Source organism: Trichosurus vulpecula, chromosome X (assembly GCF_011100635.1).
Source record: "Trichosurus vulpecula isolate mTriVul1 chromosome X, mTriVul1.pri, whole genome shotgun sequence".
NCBI classification, from domain to species: Eukaryota; Metazoa; Chordata; class Mammalia; order Diprotodontia; family Phalangeridae; genus Trichosurus; species Trichosurus vulpecula.
In genome coordinates, this window is record NC_050582.1 from 27,242,781 (window position 1) to 27,267,753 (window position 24,973).

General features: G+C 45.8%; 1 protein-coding gene across 1 annotated transcript; it reads left to right on the forward strand.

The window, feature by feature from the left end:
- The first annotated feature begins 3,479 nt into the window (after positions 1 to 3,479).
- Positions 3,480 to 24,260, forward strand: LOC118832610 (collagen alpha-1(I) chain-like). The gene is made up of 4 exons (XM_036739911.1): positions 3,480 to 3,504; positions 20,274 to 20,315; positions 22,429 to 23,467; positions 24,077 to 24,260. The coding sequence occupies exons 3-4, from the start codon at positions 22,491 to 22,493 to the stop codon at positions 24,081 to 24,083; spliced, it is 984 nt and encodes a 327-aa protein (XP_036595806.1). The 5' UTR covers positions 3,480 to 3,504; positions 20,274 to 20,315; positions 22,429 to 22,490; the 3' UTR covers positions 24,084 to 24,260.
- The last annotated feature ends 713 nt before the right edge of the window (positions 24,261 to 24,973 follow it).

The window sequence follows — 24,973 nt, forward strand, 5'->3', positions numbered from 1 at the left end:
CAATAAAGGAAGCCTTGATCTGTAGTGCCTGCCTATTGCCTAGGGCAGGTAAGTGGCTCAGTCCATAGAACGCAGACCCTGGAGTCAGGAAGACCTGAGTTCAAATCCAGCCTCAGACACTTACTAGCTGTGTGACCCTGGGCAAGTCACTTCACTCTGTTTGCCTCAGTTTCTTCACTTATAAAATGAGCTGGAGAAGGAAATGGCAAACCCCTCCAGAATCTTTGCCAAGAAAACCCCAAATGGGCTCAGAGATCATCAGATACAACTGGAAAAAGTAACTGTACAACCAAACCTATTTCCAAGCGTAAATGCTCACACTGAAAATTTAACAATCAGCTCTCACTAGCCCTGGAACTCAGGTGATGGTTGTTTGCCTAATAACTACCAAACAGCTCTGGAGCTCAGGGTTCCCCACTCTTCAAAACCTATGTCTCATTCTCTCATGTAGTTGAGTAAGTGGAGGAAAGGCACAGGGTCAAATCAAGGCCACAAAGCTTTGCTTCAGGCCTTCCTAACCTTTTCGTATCCAGGCACAGACAGCCCAAGGCTTCAGGGTTTTTTGAGGCACACCCTTATAGAATTGGGTTTCTTTAGATTACTACTCTCACTACTCATTTTTCTATTCTTATAACCTAGATATGAGCTGGGGGGGGTGGGGTTTTTAGTCCATTCTAGAAAAGGACCAATGATGTCCTGGAGTGGGGTCTTGACTTGCTGGTGAATTGGAATCAAGTGAGGCAGGGCTGTGCAGTCTTCAGCTTCACTCTCTCCAAAGTCATCAGAGTCCAGTGGCAAGACATAAGTCAAGCCAACTGTCGATGACCTGGGATGCAATGGGTGACCTTGGCCTATCTAAATTAAGGTCTTTCCCAGGCCTCAGTTTCTCTGACATAATTCGAATGGATAGAACAGAACAGATCTCACAGCAGGGAATCTTCTACCTAAAGAAGGCATGATTTATGGAAGGCAACCATGAAGGCAGGCTCACCATGGGGAGGCCTTAGCCTTGCTTGCTAGTCCAGGCTCCTTGGGGAGACCTTTCCCAGTTTTGTCTTTATGGAGGGCTTGCCTGAGCTGTGGGAGACTCTGGCCTAGGGGGTAGAGTGGGGAGAGCTGAGCAGGGAGGAGTTCTCACAGCTTTCAGTGTCTGCCTTGAGGCAGCTTTGGTGGGGGGGGGTGGGCAGGGTAGGACTGTGGCTGTTGTTCTTTTCAGTTGGATTGCAACCAGATAGATGAGCCTGAGGTCCCCTGGGCTTTGGTCAGACAAGGGGATGGGGGGAAGGTCTGGCCAGAAGAGGTCCCCACTGCTGTGGGAGGATGTCAGCCAGTTCTGTGGCTTCTGCCATCTTACAGGAATTCTGTATTCCAACTTCTGCCGAGGTAAGTGAGGTGATTGATCCACCATTTGAGATCTACTCAGTAGTAAAACACCAGATTTCTCTTACTATGAAAAGAACACCACCCCCACCCCCCCACACACACACCACACTTAGATGTTCTTTCATTCAGTAATACAAGGACACACATTCCCCAGCAGTCTAATCCTCATAAGGGTAAGTTATGACTGACTGCCTTTGCTCCTTGCCATGAGCCTTCCCCCCGGGGCACATTTTGGGGGCCCACCAACATGTGGCACCACATCTGTGAACAGAGAGGAGACACAAGAACCAAGCATCTCTCTCTCTCTCTCTTACATCGGACTCCCTTCTCAGGGGCTCTCACTAAACCTCCCTTCTCCGTCTCTTGGGAACTGCCAGCATTTTAATAGATGATAAGACAAGGTATTAACAACTTGACTTCCATCCTGCGTCAGATACTAGCTGTGTCCTCTTGGGTAAGTCTCTCAGCCTCCTCACCCATAAATGAGGATAAGAATGGTACCTGCCTCACATTCTGGTTGAGAATATCAGACGAGATAAGATACGTAGAGCACTTTGCTAAACCTTCAAGTCTTGTGCAAATGCTAGCTGTCATTATCATTACTCTTATGGTTGTCTTCATCTCCCACCTCTAGCCCTTTACTCGCAAACTTTCCGGGCTTTCCATTGGCCATAGCTTTGCTTGTGAGATGGTCACTTTGAATATAGCCTGGGTCTTGGCAAAATGTCTCAAGTTACCTAGGATGGGGGTGGGGGGAGGGGAAAGCAGGGTATGCTGCTGGAATGATCAGACTCAGGACTTGATTTATTATTTTGTTGATTGTCTAGACTTAAGAAAATGATAGCAAAAAATGTTAATAATGCAAATTTGACTTTAAAATATATTGAGCATTTTCAGAGAGCTGGTCGTTAAACTTAACATCAGATGACCCTTAAATTCAACCATTGGTGAATTATGACAACTTTTAAAGGAATTCTCCATTCTTCCCATTATAACAAAAATTCACCAGGGATGTTTCACCTTTGTTAATAGGTGCTAAGATATTAAATATAGAACCTGAGATTTTGACCTTTTGTGGAAAAAAAAATTCTGTATGCTGCAGTTTAGGTGAAAGTCTGCCCGAAGCAATTTTTATTAATTAACAAAAACACCTTGTAAATCCAAATTTTTTTTTCTAGGATGTCATTAGTGAAGTAAGTACTATGAATCAAAACTATGTGGTATTTTCAATGATCATATATAGCCTTAGCATTTCGAAAAGTTTATCTCTTTTGCAAATGTCATCTCACATTTGATGTTGCCTTTTTAGGCCAAAGTGAAACTTTCTAAATCATCTTGTTCCTTGCCTGTTTCAAATTGAGCCGGTTAGAAGATATGTAGGGATGTTTTCATCCTTTTCAAGACTGCTGAAGTCATACTTTTACCCAACACATCAAGCCAGCCTGCATCGAATAAAACCAAAGGCAAACCTTTTTATTTCAAAGCAGCAACCATGGCAATTAGGCTGAACTAGCTATATGTTAACTGATACCCCTCCCAGTGCCAACCTTAGGATCTAATGACTTTAAGGAAAAAGGAATTACTTAGTGGATAACTTGTGTTAAATATGTTCAAATCAAACATGTGATTTGGAAAAAGACTTGGGGGAAAAGGTGATGCTGAGATAGTTATGAAATAACTACAGATAGAAGTTTATCCTACAGTAGGTTAATTCTTATTTCTAGCTTAAAAGGGCTCTTTTTTTAAAGTAGAAAAGTGCTTTACAATTATTGTCTCATTTGATCTTCACAACAACCCTGGGAGGTAGGTGCTATTATTGTCTCCATTTCATAGATGAAGAAACTGAGGCAGGCCAAGAGAGTAAGTGACTTGCCCAGGGTCATATAGCCAGTAAGTATCTGAGGTCACATTTGAACTTAGCTCTTCCTGACTCTAAGTCCAGTGCTCTATTCACTGTGCCACCAGTTGCCTCCTCCAGCTGGAGAATCAGCAACAATATAAAGACCAACACATAGAGCCACAGGCTTAAAGACTGATACAGCCTGGACTTGACCTATTTTTCTAGCCTCATTATAACTCCTCTTCCTGTACTCTACAATTCAGCCAAACGATCATTCATGGGTAAGTCATGGCCTTTTCTCCTTTCCCCACAGAAGCTACCCCATGTCCAGCCTCTGCGCTTTGCACTGGTCCATGCCTGGAATGCTGTCTCTCCACACCTCTGCCTCACAGAAACCCCCTCTCTCTCCAAGAGGCAGCTCAAGGACCCCCTTCTACATGAGGCTTTTCCTTGTTTCTCAGCTGCATTATCTTTATTCTGCATCTATTTATATACGTACACATCGTCTACCTCATTAGAAAGTGAGCTGGAGGCTTTCGTTCTTTGATATGCCCGGTGCCTGGCCTAGACACTACTGTGAGTTTATCTTTTAACTAAGTTTTTTCTTGATGTCCTTTGTTTTTCACATCACCAAAGTTTTCTCCAGTATCCCTCTCCATTCTCGAGAGCCATCCAATATAACAAATAGTATTTTAATATAAGAAAGAGGAAAAAATCAGCACAACCAATCAATACAATGAAAAAATATGAAAATATGTTCAACCCTGTGGGCCTCCCTCAAAGAAATGGGTTGGGAATGTCTTCTCACATCTCTTTTTTTCTAGGCATGGTTGATCTTTAGAATTTTACAACATTCATTTTTCATTTTTGTGTGTATGTGGTGATTTTTGCCATTTACATTGTATATATTGTTTTCTTGGCTCTGCTTACTCCACTCTGCATTAAATTCATAGAGATCTTTCTATGCTTCTCTGGATTCATCACAGCCATCATTCCTTACATCACAGTAGTATTCTATTACATTCAGATACCACAATTTGTTTAACCATTCCCCAATGTACTTTGTTTCCAAATTCCTTGTTATCACAACAAGTGCTGCTATAAATGTTTTGGTATCTATAGGAACTTTCTTCTTATCAATAGATTCCTTGAGGTATAAGCCCAGGAATGGAATCTCTTAGTCAAAGTGTACGGAAATTGTAGTCACTTTTATTTATTCAATTCCAAATTGCTTTCCAAAACATTTATACCACTAATAATGTATCAGTGTGCCTATCCTCTAACAATTCTCCCAGCATTAACTATTGTCATTTTTGTCAACTTTGCCAATATTCATGGTTTGAGATGAGACTTCACGGTTTTCCTGAATTGAATTTCTCTTACTACTAGTGACTTGGAGCATCCTTTCATGTGGTTGTGAATACTTGGCAATTCTTTTGAGAACTGTTCGCTCATATCCTTTGAGCAATTATCTATTGGGGAATGGCTATTGGTCTCACGTGTATTTGTTCATTGTTTATATATCTTGGATACTAAACCTTTATCAGAGAAATTTGTTATGAAGACTTTCTTCTCTTTTTCCTGGTTCCCTTCTTATCCTAGTTACATTGATTTTGTGCAGAATCTTTTCAGTTTCATGTAATCAAAGTTACCTATTTTATCTTTTGTAATTGCCTCTATCCCTTGTTTGGCTAAAAATATATCGCCTAGCTATAACAGTGAGAGGTATATGATCTGTTTCTCTTCTCATTTTTATAATATTATCTTTAATATTAAGGTGATATATCCATTTATAATGTACTGTGGTACATGGTGTAAAGTGCTGGCCTAAGCTTACCTTTAGCCAGACTGCTTTCTAGTTGTCCCATCAGTTTTTATGAAATAGGAAATTCTTCTGTAAGTCCCTTGCCTGTTTATTAAACCCTTCCATCATTTCTGATGCTTCTTTTTCTTTGTCTAGTTGGTTCCTTTTATCTACCTTTCTATTTTTAACCAATACCAGATAGTTAATTGATGACTGCTGGTATATAATATAGTGTGAGATCTGAAAGTGTCATTCCCCCTTCATCCCTACTTCTTCTCATTGCTTTCCATGATAATCTTGATCTTTGGGGGTTTTTTCCAAATTTATTTTATTATTTTACCAAGTTCTATTAAAGGTCTATTCAAATCCCTTTGAAAATTTGGTATCGAATTAAGAGTGTAAATTAACTTTGGTAGTATTGTCATTTTTATTATATTAGCATGGCCAAGCCATGAACTGGATTTTTTCCAGCTATTTCAATTGTTCTGTGCTTCTTTGTAATTAAGTCTATGCAAATCTTCTATGTGCTTTGGTAGCTCAATCTCCATACACTTCATGCATTTGGTAGTTATTTGGAATGGGATTTCCCTTTCTATTATTGCCTCTTATATTTTGTTATTATTATATAGGAGTGCAGTTGATGGGGAGGGGAGTTGGTTTTTATCTCATTTAGGTTTTTTTGCTGATTCTCTAGGATTTTCCAAGTAAATCATCCTAACCTCAGCAAATAGGGATGGTTTTCTATCTTTTTAATGTATCTTTAGATACATTAGAGAATTTCTTTCTCTTATTACTATTTCTCACACTTGTAGAATTGTATCAAATAATAGTAGAGAGGAGCAGCATCCTATGCTTTCCTGCTGTATTTATTGGAAAAGGTTTTGGGGCATCTCCATTGCATCTGATGCCTCCTTTTGGTTTTAGATAGATACTTTTTGTGATATTAAGCAGATCCCTCTATACTCATATTTCATAGGTTTTAAAATTTTAGCATAAATGAATATTGTACTTTGTCAAAGATTTTTTTGCAGTTATTGACATAATCAAGTGGTTTGGAATGTTTTGGTTTTTAACATGATTAATTATGTTGATTGTTTTCTTAGTGTTGAACCATCCTTACATCCCTGGCATCAATCCAAATTGGTCAAAATGAATGATTTCTTGGAAAAATTGCTGTAGTCTAACAGGACTTTATTTTAAAATTCTAATCAATATCTTGATAAATGATCAAAGGTTACGACCAAGTAGTCTTCAGAAGAAATCAAAGCCACCTATAGTCATCTGAAAAAATGCTCTAAATCGCTATTGATTAGAGAAAGGCAAATTAAAACAACTCTGAGGTACCACCTCACACCTATCAGAAATGACAAATGCTGGAGGGGACGATGAAAAAGAGGTACATTAGGGAACTGTTGGTGGAATAGGGAACTGTTCCAACCATTCTGGAGAACAACTTGGAACTGGGCCCAAAGGGCTATAAAACTGCATACCCTTTGATCTAGCAATACCACTACTAGGTCTGTATCCCAAAGAAATCAAAGGAAAAGCACCTACATATGCAAAGATATTGATAATAGCCCTTTTGTGGTGGAAAAGAATTGGAAATCAAGGTGATACCATCAGTTGGGGAATGGCTGAAGAAGTTGTGGTGTCCATGATTGTGATGGAGTACCATTGTGCTGTGAGAAATGACGAGAGGCAGGGGGTGGTTTCAAAAAAAATGGCAAGGCCTACGTGAACTGATACAAGCTGAAGTGAGAGGAACCAGGAGATCATTGTGCACAGTAGCAGTAATGTTGTAATGATGCTCAACTATGAAAGAGTTGGCTACTCTGATCAATACAACAGCCCAAGTCAATTCCAAAGGATTCATGATAAAAAAAATGCTATCCATCCCCAGAGAGAGAACTGATGAACTCTGAGTGCAGATTGAAATATCATTTTCTTACTTTATTTTTCTTGCTTTTTTGGGAAATATGGCTAATATGGAAATATGTTTTACATGATTTCACATGAATAATTGATATCATATTGCTTGCCTTCTCAGTGGGTTGGGGGACGGGGAGGACGGAGGGAGAGAATCAGAAACTCAGAATTTAAAAAGAATACTAAAAATAAATAATAAATTTAATTAAAACAAGAATCCTAACTCTTTTAAAAAGTGCTATACCTCAAGACATGCTCTGTTGCATTGGAATGTCTCAGTCTGTGGGATAATCTTCCTCATTAATGAGGAAGCTTTAAGGGTGGTTGCCTAGTGCAGCAATGATGTGGTGCTCTCTCAAACCCATCCAGGGCTGATTCAGTTAGTCTCCTGTGATAAGGATGAGACTTTTCTAATTGTACCAACTAATGAGTGTTCTCTTTCCATCCCAGATTGCAGCAGCAGTGTTGGTTATTCCAAAGGTATCCAAATAAATCTTTTTTACCTCTCCCAGGCGGTAAGGACAGTTGGATGCTAGTCAGGTCTCAAAGTTTTGTCAGTCAAACAAGTGTCCTCTGAGAGCAGAAGTTCTTGACCTGAGAGGCTATCAACTTCTTTTTTATACATTTTGGCAACTGTATTTCAACATAATTGGCTTCCTAACCTCTTTTCCACACTGGAGGTTTCCCCGACCTTGCAGACATTCCTTTAGTTGGGAGGATATCCCAACCTTATGGTCAGGAGCTCCTGGTAAGTCTTTATATCTCTAAATACAGAGCAAATCTACACGCATTAAACAAAGCTCCAACAAACAGAAAAGAAAAATCCTGAACATACCAGTTTATGCCAATTGGTAAGCCCTAAACAGAGAACATTGGAATTTATGGGATTCCCAGAGGAGCTCTGCTCACTAACCAAGCCATCATAACTAGACTTGGTCTGCTGTTCAATGTTAAGGAAAGGTGTGAGGAAAACATACCTGTTACCAGGTTGCAGGATTGGGCTAGCCTCCATTTCTTTCAGAAAACGTTCATTTCTCTTCTATTTAAAATCACAAGCAACCCAGTGCAGCTGGGATTAGCTTAGTCCCAGATCAGAAAGTTGACTTCTGGATGATCCAGGAAGGCCTTATTCTGGCATGGTTTAAGGCAGGGGTGGGGAACCTGTGGCCTCGAGGTCATATGTGGCCCTGTAGGCCCTCAAGTGCAGCCCTTTGACTGAATTTCTTCTGTGAAGTTTGGATTCAATCGAAGGGCTGCACTTGAGGGCCTACAGGGCCACATGTGGCCTCGAGGCTGCAAGCTCCCCACCCCTGGTTTAAGGATTCCCATATACAACATAGAAGGTGGCTACAAAAACAGACGTGACCAGAAGCATACCCCTTACTGTGTATCACAGACTTGGCTTTCTTTTCAATGAGGAATCAGCAAGACAGGGCAACTCTATCCCAAAAGAACTTCTCATAATGGTTCAAAAGGTCCTTCAACTCTGGTTAGTTGACTATGTAAGTCTTCCAAATAGAGGTGGCTCTGCCTGGCCCATACTGGTCTTATTGGCATTGAAATTTGGCCTTTCTCTAAGCAAAAATGCTTACATTAGAATAACCTAGACGAATAAAAAAGACTTCTGGCAGGCTTGTGCCTCAACACAGAATACAGAATTTTATGCTGCACCTTTAATATTAAGCTTCAGGTCAACCCCCAGAAAGGTGGCAAAGGGAGGGCCCTATCAACAATAAGACATTAAATGAAATAGCCTTGGTTGTGTGTGGCGGTATATGCCTATAGTCCATGCTGCTAGGGAGGCTGAAGCTGGTGGATCACTTGAGTTCCGGAGTTCTGAGATGCAGTAGGGCTCAAGCACTGATGTGTTTCTGCCTCTGCCAAGAAGGGAAGACCACCAGGCTGCCTAAGAAGGGATGGACCAGCCCAGGTCCAGAATAGGAGCAGGTTAAATTTTCCATGCTCATTTGTATTGGGATTGGGCCAGTGCATGGCCACTGCACTTCTAGCCTGGAAAAGATAGACTTACTCTTCCCACCCTGCCCCCAAAAAAGTGCAGGATCTTGAGACTGCCTGGGGCCACAATGAAGAGGAGTTGAGTCTTCATCTCATGACCTTCTAAAGAATAGATAAGTAAAATAGAAGTTGCAAACTGTGTTGTATTGTCTACAATCTTTTGCTAGCTTCCAAGAGGGACAGCTGGGGGTGGGGTTGACTAAGCAAATTGAACTGTGCAATTCTTACAGCTTTTTAGTTAGTCATATGAGCAAACTTCCTAGATCTGGGAGAAGTTTCGGGTACACAGCCAAATTGTAAATGTTTTATTGTGTCTTATTTATTGCTTTTATTCTTCTTTCTCTATACATAGTTGACCATCTTTTGTCTGTTCCTGAGAGGAGTGACTTCACTATGCTAAATTCACATGACTTGAGCTCTGAAAAATATAGCAGATGTGGAGGGGGAAGGGGGAGGCTTTTTGGTAGGATGTAGGCTCAAAGCAGCTTCTGAATGAATAAATCCACACTCAATTCATCCCCTACTAGACTTAATGTGTAGAAGTGGCTACCAGAGAGGCAGAGCTGAGAGGTCAGCAACTTCCTGAGAACCATAGTTGCTGTTGTTTAATCATTTCAGTCGTGTCCAACTCTCCATGACCCCAGCTGGGGTTTTCTTGGCAAAGATCCTGGAGTGGTTTACCATTTCCTTCTCCAGCTCATTGGACAGATGAGGAAACTGAGGCAAATAGGGTGAAGTGACTTGCCCAGCCAGACAGGAAGTGTCTGAGGCCAGATTTGAACTCAGATCCTCCTGACTCCAGGCCCAGCACTCTATCCACTGAGCCACGTAGCTTCCCAACTATAGACAGAACTGAACCACAGATAACCTAACAATGCCTCATGTTTCCTCACTGCAGCTCAGTTCAATAATCTCCAGGGTGAGAATGAGACTCCCAGCTTCTAAACCTTTCTACAATCTTTCTACTGACTAGGATAAGGTTAGTGGCTAATAGTGTCCCCCTAGTGGTTGAACACTTATCAAATGTTTTGGGGGCACCAGCTTTTGTGCAGGATACTTGGAGATGATGGTACCAGAAGTGGGATATTTTAAGAAGTCAGAAGTGTGGCCCATTCTGCCTTATTTCTGCAGCCTTCATCCAAAGTTCTTGCTAGCATGAATGCTACCACTGTACTTTCTCCCTCCCCCTTCTTCTCCTGCCCTCTTCATTTGCACAAATCCATACTTTGGCTAGGAAGAGAAAAAGTGAAATATTTAGATGATCAGAAACTTTCTGTCCTTAGAAAATCTATGGAAGACTGAATCATAGGACTGGAGGGGTTAATTTCTCTTTCATTCGAGGGCATCCTTCCCATCACCCAGGTTCAAAATTTCTGAGTCATTTTTGGCTCCTCATTCTCCCTCACCCCAATCAGATGCTAATTCTTGTCAATTCTACCTCCATAAAATCTCTCCTATCCATCCCCTTTCCTCCATTTGTTCCCAAACCACTCAAATTGAGGTCCTCATTGCCTCTTGCCCAGGCTACTGCAGAAACCTACTTGGTCTCCCTGCATCCTCTCTCCAGTCCGTCCTCCATAGAGGTACCAACTGATGGTCCTAAAGCACAGTTTTTACCAGGTCACACCCCTACTCAAGACACCTGAGTAAGAAACCCTTTTCTATTTGGTATTTAGATCCCTTCCTAGTGGGGCTCCATCTTTCCTGTCTCTCCCTTGGACACACTCTACATTCCAGCCAAAGCAGCCTTCTTGATGTTTCCCCGTATGCTACATCCCATCTCCCACTTTGTAGTTTTGGTTTCCTCCTCATCCTCAGTTCCTGAAGTGTTCTCCTTACTCACCTCTTCCTCTTGAAAGCCAAAACTCCCATTAGGCTCAGACTAAGTGCCACCTCCTACATGAGGCCTTTCATAGTCCCATCAACCCTTGTTAGTAAGCCCTGCCTCTCCCTATGCCAAAAGTACTTTGAATTTATTTTGCATTTGCTCATTCATGCCTCTAGGATCTTGTTATATTCCCCCAGGGGACTGTAAGCTCTGGGAGGGCAGAGGACATTCCTTGTTGAGCTGGTAGCCTTGGACCTGGCACAGAGTAGATGCTTAAGAAAGGCAGGCTTATTCAATTGAATTGACTACTTTGAGTCTATGATCCAATCAAGTGCCCATTTCTGTACTCCTAACTCCTTCCCCCTGGATTGAGAAAATCTGCCACCTGGCTGTAGACTGGGCCACCAGGAAGCTCTGGGACTTGCCCTGCTCTGGAGCTAGGCTGCCTATAGACAGGAAAGGATTGTGAAGGTTGGCCCTGGAGTCAGTGCAGGGTCCATGTCAGATATTCTGCTGATTGTTTTAATGTATGGATCAAATTTTACCTGGGAACCCAGGACGGTCAAGGCAAATAGGCCCAATGAAACTGTGTGTGTCTGGGGGAGTGTCCAGGAGCCCCTAAGCTATGAGGTGGCCAGGAATGAAGATGGCACACGATGAAAGGTCAATGTGGGCCAAGGGTGGAGGGTTCTCCTCCAGGAGGCTTTGTGTGTCAGAGGGCCCCTTTAGGGTCACATCTTTGATGGTGCTGGACAGATGGGAAGAATGGAGGTCTCTGCCTTTTTGTTGTATTCCTGCAACCTTCATTCGAGGATCTTATTGGTATGAATGCTGCACACACTGTTTCTCTCTTCCTCTTTCTCTTTCATCTCCCTTTCTCTCTCTCATCCATCTCTCTTCTCTCCAGTCCATCTTTTTCATTACCTCTGCCTTGTGTCCCCCCTTCTCTCTCCCTCTTGTGCCCCCCATTCTCTCTCCTTCTTTGTCTCCTTTTCTCCCTTGTGTCTCCCTGGATTCAATCCCTCTCTCCTTTTTTCTACATTTTCTCTTTCTTTGTACTAGTACCATACTTTAGTCTAGTTCATATGTATCTTTCTTACCTCTCCCCTGTTAGTGAGGCAATCTTGCCTATCCCTAGTCATACCCAGCTGGATATGATCGTCCAGAGCTCTGCTAGGGTTGTCTCAAGGCAAAGCCCCCTAACACCTTCTAAAAATTTAACCAAATGCTTTCTGATTTAAAAATGCCTTTCAATTTCAAATTGCTTTTATTTTTGTTGGAAATACAAGTATCTTCTGACATACAAAAGTCAGAGAGAATCCACATTTCTCTAATAATCTTTAACAATGCGAGGGAGAAAAAAATGATTATAGGCAGGAACTTATTAATACCATGAATATAATCAACTATTTCTAACCTCACCAAGTATAACTGCACCCTAGTTGTCTTGGGTGGTTGGTGTTTTGCTTTTTTGTTTTGTCTTGTTTTTAAATCTTTAAGTACTAATTCTAGCATCCAAAATAGCCTCTGGCTTTAGAAATTAAGTCTCCTTTCTCTTTTCAAAATCTAAAGGACATTTCTGAACTGGCTGTGGTGATAACTGAAGGTGGAAGAATAACAGGGCAGAGATCACTTATTTTACTTTCTATATAAAACACTCCTAAAGTGAAGGAAGACAAACTTTCCAATAAACTTTAATAGCGATCCTCAAGGGAATGGGGCACTTATTGGTCCATCATGCTGGAATGATCAGTTGTCGCTAGTGCCATTCCAGCCCTTTGCCCACACCTCACTTACTAAGAAAAGAGGCTAGTTCAGCATTAGAAAGAAAAGGGAGCAGAGCGCTTCTGGGACCTTACTGGGAACAAGCAAAGGGAAGTACATTGAAGAGGTCTCCAGACTGATCCTCCACCTTGTTATAAACCCACTTGCAATTGCAGCAACATCTGACTCCACATTTCTTGGAGTTACACTTGAGGCATGGAAAGAAACAACCTGAACACTCGATCTGTAAGCAGTCACACACATCTAAACCATTACAGAGCAGCCTGCCTTTCCAGTCATATTTCCTCCGTTCTCTCCTGATCTTTGGCCGTCTTCTAGATAGGTAACGATGATCTAACTTCGGGTTCTCAAAAGTGCCAGGATTTACAGTGGCTCCCTGGCCCACCTGGCCTTCCCTCCTGGCTTCAGGAATGGCAGCTTCTGCCCGGGCTATTGGATTTTGCACTTTTAAATTGTTGGACTACTGCCTGTATTTGTTTCTCTCCCATTTCACAGTTTTCCATAGAAACCCCATCATGGGCAGCTTCTTCTTTCTTGTCACTGGGCTTTTCACCTTGGAATGCCACCTGTACACTCATTTTTTCAATCACTGGTGGGCAGATACTTCCATGTTCTGCTCTCCTTTTTCTCTTTACAAGTTGCTACTGGACCTGAGGAATACATATTGGGTACATAGCATCACTATAAATGGATGTGGGTGTGGGAGGAAGTCAGATTTAGGAATCAAGAAAGCCCAAGGACCCAGAACATTGGCAGGGCCAATTGGCAGGGCCTGGATCCTAACGGCAGGTCTCTGAAATTGGGGCATCCTTGAGTACCTCCCAAGATGAGGAAGAGGAAGGACATGGGGGACGCCAAGCTGAGGAAGATCACCTGAAAGTATAAGGCGAAATTAGCTCAGGGCATATCTCCTCTCTCCTTTGCTTGTTCTTTCTCTCCTCTCCAATTCTCATTCCTTGACCTGGCTTCAGCTCTGTATTAGGATGAGCAAAACTGACACCAAAGCCTGTATGGGTTTCCCTGTCCCAGGGCTTCTTTGCAGACCTGATCTCACAGGATTGGAGCTGGCAGAAACCTCTGAGGTCATCAACAAAATCCCAACCAAGCCTCTTGCCACTTCCTGCCCCTACAGTGGCCTGTTCCACTTCTGACCAGTGTCAATGATTAAAAAGGTTTCTTCCGTCTAGCCACAATCTGTCCCTCAGGTTTCTCCACTCCCTGGGCCCAGTTCTGTCCTCTGACACAAAGTGGGAGTGAGATATCTTTGAACAGAAGTTGTTGCTGTGGTTGCTGGCTGCCTTTCCAGGGAGCCAGGCCACACAGTGCCCAGCCAAAGCAAGACCCCAGGAAGGGACATTCCTGGAGTCAATGCTGCTTAAGAGTGGGATGTGTGTCTGCTACCTCCCATCCCTTCCTCCACTTTTAAAACTTCTCCCTAACATCTGGGCATGAATTCTGCAAATCCCCTTTTGGTTTTGGTCTGTCTACCCTCCTGATGTCCTGGCTCCCCAGTTAGGGTCATCCAGTCTCCCAGCCCTAAGTAGAAGCATCCAGCCCACCTATCCTCCTTCCCCCAAATACTTCCTCCTCCTCCCCTCCTCCACTTCAACCCTACTTGTCCATCATCTGGCCCATTGCCATGGGACTCCTGGAAGTTAGTTTATGGCTTACAAACTCCCCTACATCCTTGGCCTTTTCAAGCAACATTCCTTCACCCCTTCACTGTAAGGGAAACCTAGCCTCCTTGCTCCCTCAGAGCTGAGACTAACAATATTTTCTCTGGAGCACATGGGGGAGGATCGCTAGAGTGGCACCTTCAGTGGGGGAGGAAGTACACCCTAGAAACGCAAAATTTCTACACTGGAAGTACAGCATCAGTGTCATGGATCAAAGGCAGGCAGAGGAGGAAAGACTGTATAGCCACCAGTGGTGGCTAAGCCTAAGAAGTGCCTCCTATGAATCAAATGGGCAAATGGACATCTTAAATCCTCTCCCCTGGGCAATATCCTAGTTTCCCTAGCCTAGCTCTGGCTCTCCTTCCCTTGCTGACAGTCTTCTCAGAATTTCTGAGGTAGATGGAATAGCAGTACTCCCAACTCCAGGCCTCCACCTAGGCCCTCCCTCCTCACCTGGGTATCATTGGATCCTTCCCTTCCTTCAGAGCTCAGGCCAAGTGCCGCCCAGGGGACCTTGCTTGATCCTGACAGGAGTGCTCTTGACCCACCAAAAGGAGAGTATATTTATTCTCCATACATTTTGTGGGTATGCGTGTGCATGCACACACACAGATTAACACACATAAACACACACACACACACACAAACACACGTGCGCGTGTGCGCTCGAGCATGCTGCTTCCTCCCATGCTTTGGTCCCCAAAAGAGTTCCTTTAGGGCATCAACTGTTTAATTTTGCTTTATATCCCCAAGAACCACGTATCCTGTAGGCGCTTAATAAATGCTTTAAAAAATGTAATTAAATTGTGTACAGTCAGACCATAGATCCCTGGACCTATAGGAAAGAGGTGCTTATTACCTGCTTTTTACTGAACAACCAGCTAGATACAGAAAGCACTCTATTCTCCACATACACACAGGTGTGTATGTGTGCATATGTGTGTAAGAGTATGTAGAAGCGTCACATGTGTGATGCAGGGAATATTATCTGGCTATTTCTGGTTGAGCAAAAGGGAGCTGGGGGCTGGCTTCTGGCCACTTCTGGCCAGGTCAGGGCTGAATAGCTCGCAATTTTAGATGACAAGGTGTCCCCTAATTGGCTGCTGAGCTGAAAAAGCTAATGACTCAGTGGATGTACAAAAGGGAGCTGCCAGCTTCCTGCTTCTCTCCTCCTTTCTGACTGCCCTCTTGGCTGTGACTCTCTCAGCGTCATGATGCCACTCCTGTGAGGGGTAGAAAAGGATAGGTCCTTCTCCATCCTGGTACCATGGCAACCACACCACTGCTCCCCATCTGGAGCATGGCCTCAGTGAAGCGAGCTTGCACTAGGGCCCCTGGCTGCCTCTGCGTCTTTTATGTTTGTTCTTTCTCGATCTTAGGTGAATGAGCATCCCATAGGACTGGTGACAACCTTGTGAGTTCCAAAAATCTAAAGATCTTGGGACCAATGAGAGGAGTGGCTGGTCGCAGGAGCTCTACCATTTCTGGTTATTTCATTAAATGTTTTTAGTTTTCTCTCATCCATTCTTTCTTTCGTGGTATCCATGGCTTTGCTTAGATTTGCTAGTTTCTGGGCTAGGAGTGGTGACACACTCCTATAATATTGCTACTGCGGAGGGGGGAGGGACGGGGGGGGGGGGGGAGCTGAGGTTGGTGGATCAATCGAGCTCGGGGAATCCTGAGCTGGGCGAAGGGAAGGTGAGGGGAATAATCCTTTATTATGTGCCAGGTACTGTGCTAAGGGCTTTTACGAATACATATTGGCTCATTTGATTTTCACAACAACACTGAAGGTAAGTGCTATTATTATCCCTCTTTTACAGTTGAGGAAACTGAGACAGACATAGGTGAAGTGAGTTGCTTAGGATGGTGCATCTAAGTAAGTGTCTGAGGCCAGATAGGAATTCAGGGCTTCCTGACTCCAGGCCCGGTGCTCCAGCGACTGAACCACCTGTGGCAGAAGGCAGAAGCTGATCAGGGCTGTACACCTGTGTGGCACTGACACGGTGAGCTCCATAGAGGAGGAGACAAACAGGCAGTTACAAGGGAAACAAACCGGCCCAGACCAGAAACAGAATAGGTCAGAGCTGTCGTGTGGATTAGCGGTGGGATCAGGCATCTGAATGGCACACAGCTGGACTCCTGGCCTGGGTGACATAGAGAGACCCATTCTCAAAACCATAAAAAAGATTGCCCAGTTCCTGTTCTAAATCATCAATTCTCCTTTCAGTTTTTCATTAAGAACTCTAATCTCACTGTTTTTCTCTTCCTTCAGTTCCTTTATTGAACTTTCCACCTACTGAGGGTCTCGGGTCCAGTGCATTCTCGTCTAAGATTCTAATTGGAGTTTTGGCAGAAATATCTCTTCTTCTGGAGTTTCAAACTGAGATTTTCTTACCCCATCATATTTCTTCACTGTTTTAGAAATTATCTTTGCTCATTTCCTCTGTATTTTTGCTGTTGTATTTTCCCCCTCTGGTGGCTTCCTTGGAATGCTTTTGTTTCTTTTCCTAATTTTAATAATTGGTTTTCTTGGTTAAATGTGGTGCATTTCTAGGTACTGTGAGGTGGCAGTAGGGAGCTAGATGCGTATGTAAGTTCTTGCTAGAAGTGCCAGTGCCATTCGTTTGAAGAAGAAAAAGCTGATGCCTAGGGAAGGAAGGGGTGGAGGAACATAGAAGGGCAGTGCTGAAGGTGACCTTTGGCAATGATCAACTGCAACCTCCTACTCTTTGCATAGGAAAAAAATGAGGCTCAGAGAATGGAAGGTAGAGCAGGAGGTGATATTAGAGAAGATAAGAGAACCTCACCACGCTACTGTAAAGGAAGAAATGAAGACCGAAAGAAGGGCAGGTATATGAGATGAGAGAATGTGAATGCTGGAAGGCTCCTTAGTGGTAAAGCAAGTCAAAAAAGGGCTTTTTTCAAGTGAGGGACCTGAGGCTTAAAGAGGGTAAGGAACTTGGAGGATCAATAACAGAAAGAATGAGAAGAAATATTCCAAATTGACCAAAGCCAAAATGGCCAAGATGAATATGCAATGAATAAAAAGAAAACACAGACAATTTTCAGAAGTTACTACAATCAGTTGTAGGCTAGCGTAACTGAGAACATAAAAGAAATGGATGAAGACTGGCAAAATGATGAAATGCCTGAGACTGAACAAAATCCATGAAAACCCAGAGAGTCAATTCAGTACCATGGGTTACTATAGCTAAAAGGGGAACTTTATTGCAGAAAGAAAAACTACAGAGCTCTCTCTGTAAGCTGAAATAGTAAAATTGTAAGATGTGTGGGTGGATTGAGAAGTAGGCTAGACAGACTCCTGAAGAGTCTTCTGGATTGTTCTCTAGAATCAAAGGATATGGGTTCAAATTTGATTTCTGATATTTACATCAGTGTGCTTTCACTTCCCTGGGCCTCAGTTTCCTCCTCTGTAAAAGGAGGAGGCTTTCCTAGATGACCTTGAGGCCCCTTCCAGCCCTAACTCCATCTTGTCCCTGCTGAGGACAGAGCAGCACCTCTGGGCCTCTCTGCTCCTCCCCTCTGCTCCTCTTCCTCCCTGAGGGTGCCCCTCCGCCCCTTCCCACCCTTCTCTCTGCCCTTTCCTGTGCCCTCGACTATATCCCCTTATCCCTAGGGGGCAGAGCAGACTCCTTCCTTTCTGTCGTTGGGAGACATCGAGGCACGTTGTCTCTAAGGGCTCCCCAGAAAGGTAGGCCTCATTTCTCATCTTTCTCCATCCTCTCTGGGGGGGAGGGGCAATGGGCCTGGGTCTGGGGGGCAGAGCACTTGTAGGCCTCATTTCTCATCCTTCTCCATCCTCTGGGCAGGAGGGCCAAGGGGCCAGGGTCTGGGGGGGGCAGAGCCCTAGAAGGAGCTCCTGGGGGCACTGAAGCCACTCTGGTTGTGTATTATCTGGGGACTGAGTTGGAGGAGCCACCTTGGCCTCTCAGGCCAGGTAGGGCCCTGACCACATAAGCAACCAGGCCCTTGGCCAACCAGGAATGGGGAGGGGAGGTTCCTGCAAGATATTCAATAGGTGGTAATTAAATATGATGTAATTTGACAATTATTAAATTTAATTGTCACATAGATAATTGATACTTGATGAAGGGGCTAACAGTTATGAGCTTACGTGATTCGTGCAGACAAGTGGGAAGGAGAAGGACAGGGACTTGCTTCGAACTGTATTTGTGTCCCCAGTGCCTAGAACAGTGCTAGCCACATGTAGGTGCTTAATGCAGCAGGTGCAGCCAGTGTGATTCCCAGGGTATGGAGAACTAGGAAGCAGGCTGGACAGATTCCCTGAAAGCCTCCTGGACTCCTTTCTAGAGTCAAAGGATCTGGGTTCAAATTTGGCTTCTGATATTCACATCAGTGTGATCCAGGGCCTGCCTTTCCCCTCCCTGGGCCTCAGTTTCCTGCTCTGTGAAAGGAGGCTTTCCTAGATGATTTTGTGAGGCCCCCTCCAGCCCTAACTCCATTTTGCTACTGTTGGGGGCGGAGCATCACCTCTGGGCCTCTCTGCTCCTCCCCCTCTGCTCCTTCTCCCTCCCTGTGAGTGCCCCTCTGCCCTTCCCCACCCTTCTCTCTGCTCCTTCCTACATCCCTTTAACCCTAGGGGGCAGAGCAGGTTCCTTCCTTTCTGTCGTTGGGAGACATCGAGGCAGGTTGTCTCTAAGGGCTCCCCAGAGAGGTAGGCCTCACTTCTCATCCTTCTCCATCTTCTGGGGGTGGAGGAACAAGGGGCCACAATATGGGGGGTCGGGGCAGATGCCTGGTAGGCCTCATTTCTCATCCTTCTCCAGTCTCTGTGTGGGGGGACCAAGGGGCTGGGATCGGGGGGAGGGCTCAGAGCCCTGAGACGGAGCTTCTGGGGGCACTGAAGCCACTGTAGTTGTGTATTACCTGGGAACTGAGTTGGAGGAAACACCTTGGGCCTCTCAGGCCTTGCAGGACCCTTAGCACATAAACAACCAGGTCCTCAGCCTACCAGGAATGGGGTGGGGAGGTTTCTGTAAGGTATGCAACAGGGTTGATTTAATATAATAAAATAGTACATTATGTTATTATTATTTATATTATTGATTATTATTTTATGTAGTCGTTATATCAATGATATTTCATGAAGGGCTGAGGGCCCTGCATTTAGCTGAATCGTGGGAAAATAGGTGGAAACATTATTTATTGATTAATAAGGAAGTAGTTAAGAGACCCCTTGTTTACCCTAGTGCTTGGGGTGTGAGAGGTGGCCCACAAGTGAGGGAGGTGACCTCTTGTCTGTTGCTGACCAGGAGGGGAGGCCCTACCTGACTGAGGCCAACTTCCTGGTTGCCTGCCAGCCCCCTGCCTGGGACCTTACTCCTCACCCCAACCACCTGTCCCGATCGGCTTGCTGCCAAGAGGCCCCTAAAATGGCCACGTGCCTGGTGGGCCCTTAGACTGTTCAAGGGGTCCTGGAGAGGGTCCATCCTTCCAGGGCCAGGGCAGAAAAAGATAGGCCAATCATCCTGCCACCTGACCTAATCCACGACTCCTCTCAATCTGCCCAATCAAAGGCAGTCACAACATTGAAATGAGAATCGGGAAATCTGGATTGTGGCCTCAGTCCTGAAATTAATGAAGTGTTTGTGACCCAGGATAGTATTTAGCCTCTCAGGGCCTCAGTTTCCCTTTCTAGAAAACGAACTGGTAGGGCTCGGTAATCTCTACGTCAGCAAAGTGGAACCTTAGAAGCCAAAGAATTCACAACTGAACACTTTGATTAATGGACATCTGGGAGCTGAAAGTTTGGAATCCCTCATGCCTACTGAGGACATGGGTTTTCACTTTCCTCACCCGAGGGCAGGTGGTATCTGTCCCCCAGCATCATGTAAGCTCTCTGAGGGCCAGAATGGTTTTGTTCTTCTCTTTAGCTCCCCAGGGCCTACCTAGCCCAGTGCCTGGCACAGAGGAGACACCTTTTTAGGCAGAAATCCCACTCATTTACCCCTGTGTCTGTTTTTCTTCCAGGTTTCTCCAAGACAAACACTTAGCTGGCAGAAGACTCCAAAGGCAAGTAACCCTTGGCAATTAAAGCCCAGATGTGGTGGGTGGCAAGACCCGGGCCCAGGGCCATTGGTGTCTGGAGCCATTCAGCGCACAATCCTGGCCAGGCCTTCCTTCTCTCCATCTAGCCCCTAGCAAGCTCTCTGTTTTGTACGGAGGCCCTGGGCACAGTCCCAGTCTGAGCCAGCTCCAGTTTGAGCTTCTGTCCTTGCCCCCCAGGCAGGGGCATCTATCTCCCAGCCTCTCTGCCCAGCCCTGCCCCTGCCCCTGCTCACTGCCTCTGGGGGGCGGGGAGGCCCAGTCAGCATCTGAGGATTCTGAATGAAGGGGCCCAGAGGAAAAAGGTGGGATCTTTCTCCAGAGAGGGAGGGAGGGAATCCATGACCATTGGCCCTGGCAGGCCTTCTTAGCCTCTTGGGGGTCATGTACACCAGGCCCATGTAGCCCTTCTCAGAATAAGGTTGTTTTTCACTCAAAGAGGAAGGAAATGCTAAATTGCACTTAGGAGTTAGATCCCAAAGTGTCCAGTTAGGGAGGCTTGCTTCCAGCCTCCCCTTTATAAACATTTCAATTCTCTTTATTCTTGTGGACTTGACCATCCCCCACCCAGGGGAAAGAGAAAGGGAAGGGAACCGGCCTTTATTCCCACCTCCAATGGCCCAGGCTGTACTAAAGTCCTTTACAAATAGCTCATGGGATCTTAACCACAACCCTGGGAGGCAGGTGCAATTCTTATCCCCATGTTACAGTTGAGCAAACTGAGGCAGACAGGTGAAATGGCTTGCCCAGGATCCCCCAGCTAGGAAGTGCCTGAGGCCAGCTAGGAACTCAGGTCTTCCTTGTGTTAAATGCTGGTGTTTTTGAAGGAAGAGATGTTGAGTTTAAGGGAGCAAGGACAAAACAGCCCTGCCTGAACCTCTGAACATATTCTTTCCCCAGCTGGGCATTTAAATGAAATTTGCTCTTTTTCTGTCAGGTGATACCCACCAGCCACCCTTCACTCCCCTAATGGAAACACCAGCCTGTACAAACCTATTGGATTGAACACACCATGTAAACCTGCTCTCTGACCACATGCACTTAAGTTAATTTTGATGAAGAAATAGACCATTTCCCCCATTTGCTATCACCCTTTTCTGCCCTCCAATCCCAGAGTTCAAGCCCACTCATAACAAATCAGTCTAGTCTCAAAGCTCCCATCTACATATTGGGGGGAGGCAGGGTCATGTCTTGGGCAACCTACCAGCTCTCTGGAGGCTCTGAGGCCAGGGGCTCAGCCTCCAATGGAAAGGGTTCCCTGAGGGGTTCATCTGCCCCTCCCCAGCCCAGTGGCTCTGCTTTCAACAGGAGAGAAGCCAGGAGCCTGAGGTTGGGTGGTCCCAGGGTAGACTTTCTCCCCACCTCCTCCTGCCTTGCCCCAGAGAAAGCACGGGTACCCCCACACAGCTCTGATGGCTAAGGTTTCCCTTACAGGGAATGGAGTGGAAGAAATGTTGCTTGAAACAGTAAAGGATGGAAAGGAGTTTGTAGGACACAGAGCTGGGCTTCCAGAAGATCACTGGCAATGGGCCAGATGATGGCCCAGAAGGGCTGGAGTAACCTGAAATTAGATGAAAAGGAGGAGGAGGACAGGAAGGAGCACTAGGCTGACCTTTCCACCCAGGGCTGGGGGAATGGATGGCCCACACTGAGGAACCAGGGCAATAAGTGGATAGAGAGACCCAGACCAAGAGGAGATTTGTGGAGAGGTCAGGGGACCCCATTCAGGCCTTAGTGTCAGTTGCTTTGATGGTACTGAACTGAAGCCAGGTGGGGGAATGAGAATTGGGGAGGAGGGAAAGAACAAGGAAAAGAGAGAGAAGAGATGTGGCCTGAGTCAGGTGTGGATCCTCCCTTCAGGTGACCTTCTCAGTCTGGTTGGCCCCATCCCCCTTCTCCCTCCTTTGGGGAGGTGCTCAAGGAACCCCCCACCCCCATTTGCAGAGGCCTACCCATGGATCTATGCCCATTCAGTGCCCTCAGCCCATGCGGTTTCTTGGTCCCTGAATCCAGTGTCCTTCCACACCAGTATACATACACTCACTTCTAGTGACCCTATGTGCCTACTGTCCTTCCTAAGGTCCTGCAGCTACTTCTGAGAGTACTCAAGGCAGCAAGAGAAGCTGCCTTCCAGTGGCCGGTATGATGAGCCATTCTCAAGAGTCTAAGAAAAAGGAGGATGTGGTGGTGAGGAGATCAGTTCGCCTCATGAACAAGCAGGCCAAGAAGCAGGAGGTCAAAGAGGAGCATCAGATGAGAGCTGAGGCCGAGAAGAAGTCAAGAGGCCAGAAGAAGAAGCTGACTGCCAAGGAGGTAAAAGGCAAGCACAGTGCTGCAGCGGGGCCCAGCGGTAGCGAGATCGCCTCTAGTGTCCAGATTGCCTCCACTGTCCAGACAGGCCCCAGTGGTCAGATCGCTTCCAGTGTTGAGACCGGCCCTAGCATCCAGATGGCCTCCAGCATGCAGACTGGCCCTAGTGGCCAGATCACCTCCCGCGGCCGCCCCAGAACCCGTATCCTGACCGGCTCCCGCCTCGATATGAAGTCCCAAGGTCTGGTGACCTACCAAAGCCAGACCCGCCCCTCTGTCCAGATTGGCCTTCATGGTCAGACTGGTCCCCAAGAAGAGATCAGCACCCGTGGCCGCGGACGCGGCCGTGGCTTCACTGGTGGCCGTGGCCTCACTGGTTGCCGTGGCCAAGGCCACCCCTATGGCCTAGCCAGCTCCCACAGCCAGGCACACCCCCATATCCAACCTGGCCCCTACGGCCAAGCTGGCGCATATGGCCAAGCTGAAGCTGGCCCCCAAGGCCAAGCTGATGCCAATAGCCAAGCTGGCCCCTATGACCAAGCTGGCCCCCACTCAGCTCAACTACCTGTGAAGCTCCCACGTGGCAAGAAAGGCATGAAGAAATATGATGACAGAGGAAGGCTGAATCTGAATGGGGAAGACCTTTGTGACTGCCTGGAGAGAGAGTGCCTAGGCTGCTTCTACCCATGCTCCAAGTGCAAATCCACCAAGTGTGGGCCCACTTGCCGCCGCAACCGGACATGGATTTATGAGGCCATTGCAGACGAAAGTGGAGAAGTGGTCAGCACTTTCCCATTTCCCCATGCTAAGTAAGGGCCCATGCCTCACGTGGCTGTGTGTGTCTCAGTGTTAGTGTGCATGTGTGTGTGTGTGTGTGTGTGTGTGTGTCTTTTTCCTGACTGAGCTTCCCTGCCTGGAGAAGGAGCTGGACTGGCAATCCTGACTCCTGACGCTCCCCAGCAGTATTGCCATGAGCACCCTGGGAGCTTGCCCACCTTCTCCCAATGTCTTTACTCTGAGCCCAGATGCAGGTAAAAACCAAAAGGCCTTCCACCCATAGGGGACCCCAAGTGTCAATCTTGCTGGAGATTTTCTACTGAAGTCTCTCCTACTGCTGACTTTTTGGAACTTCAGAATTTTCTTCTAGATAAGGTGGAATGATGTTCCTGCCCTGCCCCCCTTTCTGCCTCAGGTGTCCCTCGAGCCGGGGCAGGATTCTTCTCCAGGTTCCTAAAATCCTCTTTCCTGTTTCAGTTAGTGCCGTTTGTCATGTATTTGTTGTCATGTCTAGATGGTCACGCAGCTGTCTGTCATATCTTGTGTCTGTGTTGTTTCCTTTATGCTTCTATGGTTCTAGAGTTGGATGTTCTGACAACTACGACTTGCCTAATCGCTTTTTTGCTCTCCTCTTGTTGCAGGTATTAAAAGAGCCTGGATTCTCCTGGGACTCTCTTCAGAGTCTCTCTTCTGCAGTTTATGAAGTGGAAAAATATCTACATATATATTTAAAATAGTTATGAGATTCCACAACAGAAGAATATATATATATATTGTTAAAGTGACAGCAGATAAAAAAAGAATAAAAAAAACTTTGTGAAGTTAATTTATCGTTGCCTTCATTTCAGAAAAACAGGCAGGGAAGATGCACGTTCTCCGAGCCAGGCATGGTACCAAACATTGGGGAACCAAGGTCAAAGCTTACGCAGTCTCTGCCTCCAAGGATTTCCTTTTAGTCCCTGTTGGCACCTGGTACTTGGAGAAGGGCGCTCCAGCGGTGTTCCTCTGGAGAGGCCTCTCCTCTGGCACAGCGTGCCCAGCTACACCTCTTTGGTTATTCCCCAGCAAGAGTGTTAGAGACTGCTAGGCTCTCACTTCCTCCCCCAGGGCAACACACACACACACACACACACACACACACCCAGAAAAAGGGCGATGAGGGAGAGGAAGGGGAACGGCAAAGATCCATAGGAACACAGGAGAGGGACAAAGAGAGAGGGGGATTAGTGAGCTGGCCAGGTTCCACACAGGAGCAAAACAGGGTGGAGGACAGTGAGCCTGGAGAAGGGAAGACTTGGGCAAGCCGTGGGACTTGCTCAAACTCTTCAAGGTGAGGGTGGGCAACCCTCACTGGAGGGTGGCATGTGGGAGAGGAATGACCCTTCTTCCCTTTGACCCCAGAGAGTCAGAAGTAGGCAGGATGACTGGAGATAACAGGGGGAAATTTGGCCTTGATGGGAGTGGAAAGGGCTGTCCTGGGTACTGGGGAGTCCTGAACAATGGAGGTTTTCAGGCAGGGTGGGAAGACTGATTCACCC